The sequence below is a fragment of the Topomyia yanbarensis genome, chromosome 3, assembly GCF_030247195.1.
Source record: "Topomyia yanbarensis strain Yona2022 chromosome 3, ASM3024719v1, whole genome shotgun sequence".
Taxonomy (NCBI): Eukaryota; Metazoa; Arthropoda; class Insecta; order Diptera; family Culicidae; genus Topomyia; species Topomyia yanbarensis.
Genome location: NC_080672.1, coordinates 314,493,933 through 314,503,328, shown reverse-complemented (window position 1 = coordinate 314,503,328; position 9,396 = coordinate 314,493,933). Strand labels below are relative to the sequence as shown.

Here is a 9,396-nt window from a genome sequence, read left to right as displayed (position 1 = left end):
GCCCAGAACCGTATTTTTTCCCTTATCCAACTTGTCGAAATTGGCAGCGCGGGCTCAGGACCAACGAAGTCAATCGCTGAACCTGCCCTGGCCAATTCGTCAGCCCATTCATTTCCAGTAATACCGCAATGTCCGGGCACCCAGACAAGGTAGATAGTATTGACAATGCTTAGTTCTTCGATTTGGGTTCGGCACGCGATCACTAGCTTGGACCGGGATTTGTCTGAGCTAAGGGCCTTGATTGCAGCCTGACTATCGGAGCAGAAGTTTATAACTCTGCCGGACAAACTCAGTTGAAGGGCCGATTGCACCCCGCACATAATCGCAAAGATTTCTGCTTGGAATACAGTACAGTATCTACCTAGTGAGTGAGATTGTTCCAATCTCATTTCACGACAGTAGACACCAGCACCGGCACGTCCCTCCATCAGAGAACCGTCAGTATAACAAACCACTTGCGTTTGTTGTTGTCTTTCCATAAAGCCAGACAACCACTCCTCTCGAGAGGGAATCTTCACATGGAATGTCCTGTAAGGAAAACTACAAGTGAGTGTAATATCGCTGGGAGCAAGAATATCTTCACCCCATGTAACCATTTGTGACCACAATCATGTATGACTGGTAGCAAGATCAACATGATTACTGTTCCAAAGCCCAGTAACCTGCAGTCTGTATGCACATGATAGTGCTTCTTGTTTTAAGTGTATGTGTAATGGTTTGATATTTAAAAGTGCCTCAAGAGCAGCAGTCGGAGTCGTGGTGAAAGCACCAGTCAACGCCATGAGCGCCATTCTTTGCAGATGGTTTAGCTTTGACTGGACTGTCACCACCTCTCCCCTCTGCCACCACACAAGGCATCCGTATGACAGTATTGGACGTACAATTGTCGTGTAAATCCAATAGATGTATTTAGGTTTGAGACCCCAGGTCTTTCCAAAAGTTCGTCTGCACTGCTCGAAGGCCATGCACGCTTTCTTGACTCTGAACTCAATGTGAGCAGACCAATTCAGTTTGGAATCCAATATGACTCCAACGTATTTGACTTGATCTGCACACAGTAGCTCAGAATCAAAGAACTGCAAGGGACGAACCCCGGTTGTTATTCGCTTCTTCGTGAAAAGAACCATTGAAGTTTTGCTTGGGTTAACTGATAATTTAACTTGTCGACACCACTGTTCGACAGCTCTTAATGCTTGTTGCATTAAGTCAAAGATTGTTCCGATGCAAAGTCCAGTAATTAGTATTTGGTAATCGTCAGCAAACCCGTAGGTTGGAAATCCAAGCTCATTGAGTTTCTTCAACAAGCCGTCAGCTACTAAGTTCCATAACAAAGGTGACAGAACGCCGCCCTGAGGACAACCGCAAATACTCAACTTCCGTATCTCAGCCTGTCGCAGTGACGAGCAAAGTATGCGGTTACTAAGCATTGCGTTTATCCAACCTGAGATACATACAGGTATCCCATGACCGCGCGTCGCTTCCAGAATAGACTGGAAGGACACATTGTCAAAAGCACCCTCAATATCTAGGAATACACCCAAGCTAGATTGCTTGAGCGAGAAGGCTTTCTCAATGTTGTAAACAACATCGTGAAGCAGAGTGATCGTAGATTTCCCACACTGATATGCATGTTGCATTTTGTGCAGTGGATATTCAACTAAACTAACGTTCCTGATGTGATGATCGATTATCCGTTCCAAAGCTTTCAGAAGAAAAGAACTTAAGCTGATAGGCCTAAAACTCTTGGCTTCTTCATAGCTTGAGCGCCCCCCTTTGGGAATAAATCTAACAGTTATTTCTCGCCATGCTTTCGGGATATACCCGGTAGCAAGACTGGAAAGCAAAATCTTTTTCAAGACATGTTTAAGAATATCAAATCCCTTTTGCAGTAGCACGGGAAGTATTCCATCTTTTCCGGGTGATTTGTATGGAGCAAAGCTGTCAACTGCCCACTTGACCGATTCAGTGGAAACCAATGTGCATGCTAACGCCCACGAGTCCGAATCACCAGAATGAGATCTGTGAACATTGTTCAACTCCGGATCGATACAACCTGGAAAGTGTGTGTCGAAGAGACAATTAAGAACATCTTTTTCGTCCGTCACATAAACACCATCTCTGGTTTTCAAGGAGTTCATCTGAAAATCATTCGATTTGGAGAGAATTTTATTTAATCTGCTAGCCTCGTTCAGACTAGAGACATTAGTGCATAGGCTTTGCCAGCCAACCCGTTCTGCAGATCTAAGACATTTCTTATATGCACTACGAGCTGACCTGAAAGCCCTGGAGTCATCACGCTGACGCCGGTTCCAAGCTCTTCTCATAACTTTCTTCATTCTTTCAAGCTCAGCCCTCCACCAAGGGGTTCCCCTAGTCGATTTAACAGTACGAAGTGGACAAGCTTCTTCGTAGGATGCTAATATGAATAAGTTTGTCGTATCCACGACGTCATCTAAGTCGTCTAGTTGACTAATTGTTGGAAAATATCCATGAAATTTAGTCGCCAAGTTTTCCAAAAAGAGGTCCCAGTTTGTAGATTTAGGATTACGATATGTCACCACATTGAAGGTGACATCAAAATGATCGAAAAATATATATTTATGATCGGATAGAGACGGTTCAGTTTCATTTGGAACCTGCCAATTTCCCAGTTCATGCACAATTCTATCAGAGCAAAGTGTTATGTCTAACACCTCCTCCCTCCCAGACCTCGCAAAAGTTGGTCGGTTTCCCACATTCAGAATATGAAGATTTGTACTACTTATGTACTCCATCAGTTCAGAGCCTCTCAGATTGATGTCTGAGCTGCCCCAAATGATGTGATGAGCATTCGCATCACTGCCGATAATGAGCGGAAGCCCATTTCTGCTACAATATGATACAACGCTTTTGAAATCATCAGAAGGAGATGATTCGTTATGCGGTAGGTATGCTGAACAATATATATATTTTTTTTCTACGTTTCCGACAGTCAATGTAACTGTGACAACACAGATATCGCGAGTTGTGAGCTCCGATATGAGACACGCGTCAATAGCCTTATTTGCAAGAATGCAAGCACGAGACATTTCACGTGGGTTAGTCATGCCTGTCTTGTTGTAAGCAATGAAGGCAGCGTTAAGTAACTTTCCAAAATAGAAGTTTCCTTTATGGAAATACGGTTCTTGAACCAATGCTATGGAAGCTTTACCTTCCTGCATGAGTCGAGATAAATTCATAGTTGCTGTACGTTTATGTTGGAGATTGACTTGTGCTATTCTAACCATTGTTGATTAGAGAACTGTACATTTCATCTCCAACACAAATTGCACAACAACTAGAGAACACCAAGCGAGTTGGGATGTTAACGCATTTAGCGAGCCATATCAGGTTTAAATGGGACATGATCATTTGATTCCCACGATTTGCGAAGAAAATAATGGTCCACTGTGTCAGAGATTCGCATAACACAGTAAGGGCAAAACCCAAAATGCTCCGTGCGCGACTGGCATATTTTAGACCCTCCAGTCATTAAGTCCTCGGCACGGAACTACACCTTGACTTAGGGTCTCCTACTTTCAGTCGCCTCCTACGACATGGCAGCAGGACTCCAGTGGCTCAATTCTAGGCCGGATACCACACGGCCTCTGGGCAGGTTCATCTGTACACATCGAAATTTGATAATCGAAACTCAACAAAACTTCACCGAACTACCATCAGCCGAGAGTCTCAGCAAACCCCCAGCCAACAAAAATTCGGCAAAATTAAGTGGATCATCGGTGAAAAAAATCGTTGTGTAGAGTGAACGTTCCGCTGCGTAATGCAGCATACTGGGGAGTTCGCCCGACTCTTCCCAGGCTCCGTTCGCCATTGAGAATGTTTTAAACCCCCTCAACAATTTTACCCATAGCACGGGTCGCATGACACTGTGGAATTGGGGTTCCCTGTTTGGTAGATTTTTACCACTGAAACAGGTAGTCCGTAGTGTAATTCTTAGCCGGTTGAAACAACCACTACCGACACTACACGGCTTATCTAGGCTGTTCGGTGAAAGAAGCTGACATTGAAGAACAGCTTCCATATTTAGATGGGCGAACAGCCGCAGAAGGAAGGAAGGAAGGAAGGATAACGGGAGGAGAGGGATTTGGGCTAAGCGCTTATTTAAAGGCGGCGCTGGCTCGCCTTGTCAGGGCTGCTTTAGGGCATGTGGTATTTAGGCCTAGAACGTATAGGGCCCACTACCTCGTCCTACCACACCCGCAGTCAGCCCCCGCTGCTGGTTCGGGTCGCGAATCACAACTAGTTGCTATCGCGATTAAGCATTATCCACCACCTATGACCCGCCCGGTTGCTTGCAGCTCAGCTTCCCACGTAGCGTTCCTCCACCACCACGGGAATCGGTTATCATGATCGTTTATAATTTCCCTCGCCTTATCAACCAAAATCGATTGTGATAAGGTTGATGGCTGAGTGCTAGTATAGTGTTATGGCAAAAGTTTGTAGATGCAGTCATAGCCGGCCCCCTTGAAATCACGTTTCAACAAAACAATACACAACAAATGAAATGTCATACTAGAGAGACGAAAGTCGCAGCAAAATCCAGGTAAGCATCGTGATGAGTACATTTGTGCGAAAATCCAGTGGTGCAGAAGGGTTGTAATCTACATTTGGTTGTTTACCAGGTTGTTTTCGTTCCGCTCCCATCGTATAGAGGTACATATAAAAAATCAAAGAGATTCGGGTAGAGCTGAAAGTTAATGTACATTTGTTGGACAGGTACTCACCTTCTGAGCCTGTCCAATCAGGGCTTGTAATAATATGATTTATGAAATCGCATCGTTATGCAGAAGTGGAACAGTTGTCCGACTGCGACGTTTCAGCGCGTTGATCCTCCGGTAATAAGCAAATTTTTGATACTGGTCGGGTATAAGTTCCAGTTGAGGTCCGCAAAGTAACCACTCGAACAACTCCATCGGGGCCTGGATGCACATCAATGATTCTAGCAAGGTGCCACTGAACAGGTGGCGAATACTCATCGCAAAGGATTACTACAGAACCAGGTTTTATCACAGTGGCTCGATGTCTTCGATCGGATGCTTGTAATTCGGCTAGATATTCCTTACGCCATCTCTGCCAATACCTTTGGAAAATGTACTGCGTTTGTTTATAGTGGTCCAATCGATTCATGTTGACGTTCCTCAAATCCACTTCTGGTAGCATTTTCATGCTTGTGCCAATCAAAAAGTGCGCTGGAGTGAGTACGTTTATGTAGTCAGGATCGTCAGTGAGTGGAGTTAATGGCCGCGAGTTCATTGCAGCGGCTATCTGCACAAGAAGTGTTTGCATATCCTCTGAAGATAATCGATGAATTCCAAGTTCTCTTTTTATTGCAGATTTAGTGCAGCGAACAGCAGACTCCCAAAGTCCGCCAAAATTAGGAGCCTTCGGGGGTATAAAGAACCATTTAATTCCTTGCGCCGCGCATTCGGTGGCAATTTGCTTTTGACTGGCAGGACTGTTAAGAATGCGATGCAGATCGTACAACTCGTTTTTCGCTCCAGCGAAATTCTTGCCATTATCTGAGTGCATTTCCGCAGGCAATCCATGATGGCCCACAAACCGACGGAGGGCGGAAAGAAAATAAGGAGTTGACAGATCAGTGGCAAGCTCTAAATGCACTGCTTTTGTGCTGAAGCAAACAAAAACAGCGATGTATGCCTTTCCAGGAGCAGCCTTCCTATGTAGAGGCTTCAGATAAACAGGACCACAATAGTCCACTCCAGTAATAGAAAATGGTCGACTAGGGGAAACCCGGGCAGATGGCAGTTGTCCAAAAGGTTGTCGCACCGGAATAGGGTTGGCTCGGCAGCATCGATGGCAAATTCTTAGGACTGAATTTATTGCTCTTTTTCCATGAAGTGGCCAGAATTCCTGTCGCACGAGAGACAAAGTCAACCGGCGACCACCGTGGATGCTCAACCGATGATAGTGTTCAATTATTAGTTTGGTGAAAGGGTGTGACTTCGGAATGATTGATGGGTGTTTAGTTTGGTACGACTCGCCAGAATTATGCAACCGTCCGCCCACTCTTAAGATGCCATCTTCATCAAGATACGATTTTAGCAAGCGGATGGCAGACTTACAAGAAACGAAACGTGAGGCGCGCAGTTCTTTGATGTCCTCGAGAAACTGCTCTTGCTGTACCAATCTTGTAAGAGCTAATTTACTAGACCTAAGCTCATCAACGGTTAGGTAGTCATTAGTTATACGACTGGTCCGCGAACGACAATTTCGTGCAAAGCGAATACAGTATGCAACGGTTCTTAGTAATTTTTGCAAACTGGAAAATCGTGAAAATAGCGGGTTGATATCTGGTATAGCCGACAGAGCTAGCACCTGCTGTCTGGCTTCTAGCATTTCATGTGGAATTCGACGGTCACTGATTCCATCATATGTTGGCCATTCTTCTGTTGTTTTACTAATCCACTCCGGTCCTCGCTGCCACAGGTCGCTTTTTAAAAACAGCTCTGCGTTCATCCCTCTTGAAACAAGATCAGCTGGATTGTCCTTTCCCGCCACGTGATTCCAGTTGTGTCCGAAAGTGAATGTTTGAATTTCAGACACCCGATTTCCAACAAAGGTTTTCCATGTATTTGGCGGGGATTGTATCCACTGGAGTACGATTGTAGAATCAGACCAAAAAAAAGCGCTAGTTGTGGTCATTTCAAGAGCCCTAGTAACTTTCGCATACAATTTTGCTGCTTCTCGGGCGGCACAAAGTTCCAATCTGGGTAGGGTCAATCGCTTGAGAGGTGCGACCCGCGATTTGGCTGCAATCAACCTCACCCCTACTTCCTTATTAAGGTTTTCACTTTTAATATATAAACATGCTCCATAAGCCTTTTCTGAAGCATCCGAAAAAACATGAATTTCGCTTTTCATCGTTTCCTCAACGAAGGCGTATCGTGGTACTTGCAATTTCCCCAACAAATTAAGCTTGCAGTAAAATTCGTTCCATTGCCTTTCGATATGTTGTGGGAGGGGCTCATCCCACTTTACTTGAAGCATGGCTAACTCTTGCATGAATATTTTCGCCGGTGCCGCTATTCCCAGGGGGTCGAATAGGCTAGCGATGGCTGAGAGAATTTTGCGTTTAGACCAAGATGCTTGACTGTTTGACGTGGAGAAGTTGAACCTGAGTTTGTCCGTTGCTGGTTCCCAAGTAATTCCCAGTGTCTTGACATGTTCGCCGGACTCCAGTTTAAAATCGATTGTCAGCTGGGTTCCGAGATCACAAGCAGGAATGTCAGCAAGTACTTCAGGAGCGTTTGAGCACCATTTGCGAAGTTTAAAACCTCCCTTGTCCATAATTTGTTCCAATTCCTTCCTCACTTGAATCGCCCTTTGAACGTTAGATTCACCACCGATATAGTCATCAACATAAAAGTCCTTTTTTACAATGTCTCCTTCCAATGGATAATCTTGCTTTTCATCCTCTGCTAGCTGCTGCAATGCGCGTGTGGCGAGAAATGAGGATGGTGTAAGCCCATACGTTACTGTTTGCAGCTCGTAAATTCCTACAGGTTCATTCGGGGCGAATCTCCAGAATATTCGCTGATATTTCGTATCCTCTGGATGAACCACCACCTGTCGATACATCTTTTCGACGTCAGCCACTAGTCCAACCTGATGATTTCGAAACCGAATCAGCAGTGTAAGGAGCTCCTCCTGTATAACTGGACCCTTAGCCAAAGCATCATTTAACGAATATCCCGATGAGGTCCTTGCTGATCCATCAAACACCACCCGAACCTTTGTGGTAGTGCTCGAATCTTTAATAACCGGATGATGTGGCAAAAAGCATCCTTCTATCTGCCTTTCGTTCAGCTCAGAAACCGAATTAATTTCCGCGACCTTTCTCATGTGACCCAATTCCAAATATTCCTGCATGAAATTTACATACTGTTCCTTTAATTTGGCGTCCCGTGAAAGGCGCCTTTCCAAATGTTGAAACCGGTTGAATGCCAAAAATGCAGTGTCTCCCAACATGTTCTCGAAATTTACTCGTTTTGGCAATTTGACTACATAGCGTCCTTCGGATGAACGCGCAAAGGTTCGTATGAAATATTCATCGCTATCTGTTTCCTCTTTTGTCCACGCTGGTTGATCTGATAGGTCTTCTACTTGCCAAAATTTTTCTAGCAATTCCAACGTGTTCTCCTCAGATAATACGTGACACAGTACTGTGTTTTCTCCTCCTGCTGTTGCTCTGCCCGAAACAATCCATCCAAAAACCGTGTTAATTAAAATTGGTAAGTTGGGTCCAAGTTCAATTTTGGCCCTTTCACTTGTTACAAGAAACTCGTAAAACCATTCAGCCCCAAGTAGCATATCTATTCTACCAGACTTGTGAAACGTTGGGTCGGCAAGTTGCAGCTTTCCGGAAATATTCCAATTATTTGTTTCGACGTTTGTTATTGGTAAATTTCTCGTTACAGATGGAAGAACCACAAAACTCATGGATCGCGAGTAGTTGGAAACTCGGGAAGTGACTACAGCATTAACAGAGTACCTTGCCTGTGCAACAGATTGTCCAACACCCGATATAGGAACGTTTATCACCCTACGCTTCATCTTAAGAATTTGGCATAATCTCTCACTACAAATGTTGATCTGTGATCTACTGTCGAGAAGAGCTCTAACGAGTACCGGTTTTCCTGTGGGATCAGGTATCGCTACTATTACCGTCGACAACAACACTTGAGTGTTCTTTGGAGAACGACTGACGCTTGACGAATTTACTACAACTGCATCATCCTCTTCGCCATTGTGCCTTCCAGAGTTAAGTGATCCTTCTTCAAAGGTTACCGCATGTGCAACGCTGCCTGCTGCAGTGAATCCAGGATGAATCATGGTGTGATGCTTCTTTCCGCAGGTTCTGCATGTGTAGGTTGATGAACAATTTCTCACCCAATGTTCAGAGCGGAAACAGTTGCTGCATAATCGTTTTGTGTTGACCATTCTTAATCTCTCTTCAACCGACATTTGCTGGAATGTAGGGCATCGAACCAGTGAGTACATATCACCACAGCAATGGCAGCGGTACTGAATTGGATCCGTGGCTGAATGTGACGTAGATCTATATGGCATCGTACGCTTATCCATTGGACCAACCGCTATGGCGTGAGCATTTTTCATGTCAACCTGAACTGCTTCCAGTACTCTAGATCGTTTTTGGAGAAAATCAACGAGTTGATCGTACCGCGGGTTATCAAATTCAACAGCACAATCCTCCCAAGACTTCAACGAAGCATCATCGAGCTTTGAACACATTAAATGAACTAATAATGCTCCCCAATGATCAGTCTCCTCACCAAGCTGCTTTAAAATTTTTGTCCGTTGCTCGAACTCATCGAC

At 44.6% G+C, this 9,396-nt stretch overlaps 1 protein-coding gene across 1 annotated transcript; it reads right to left on the bottom strand.

The window, feature by feature from the left end:
- Positions 1–4,818: 4,818 nt before the first annotated feature.
- LOC131688059 (uncharacterized) lies at positions 4,819–9,177 on the bottom strand. The gene has a single exon (XM_058972206.1). The coding sequence runs from the start codon at positions 9,175–9,177 to the stop codon at positions 4,819–4,821; it is 4,359 nt and encodes a 1,452-aa protein (XP_058828189.1).
- Between the last annotated feature and the right edge of the window lie 219 nt (positions 9,178–9,396).

Coding starts and splice junctions, on each gene's coding strand:
- LOC131688059 (XM_058972206.1), bottom strand. CDS start 9,177: ATGAAAAATGCTCACGCCATAGCGGTTGGTCCAATGGATAAGCGTACG.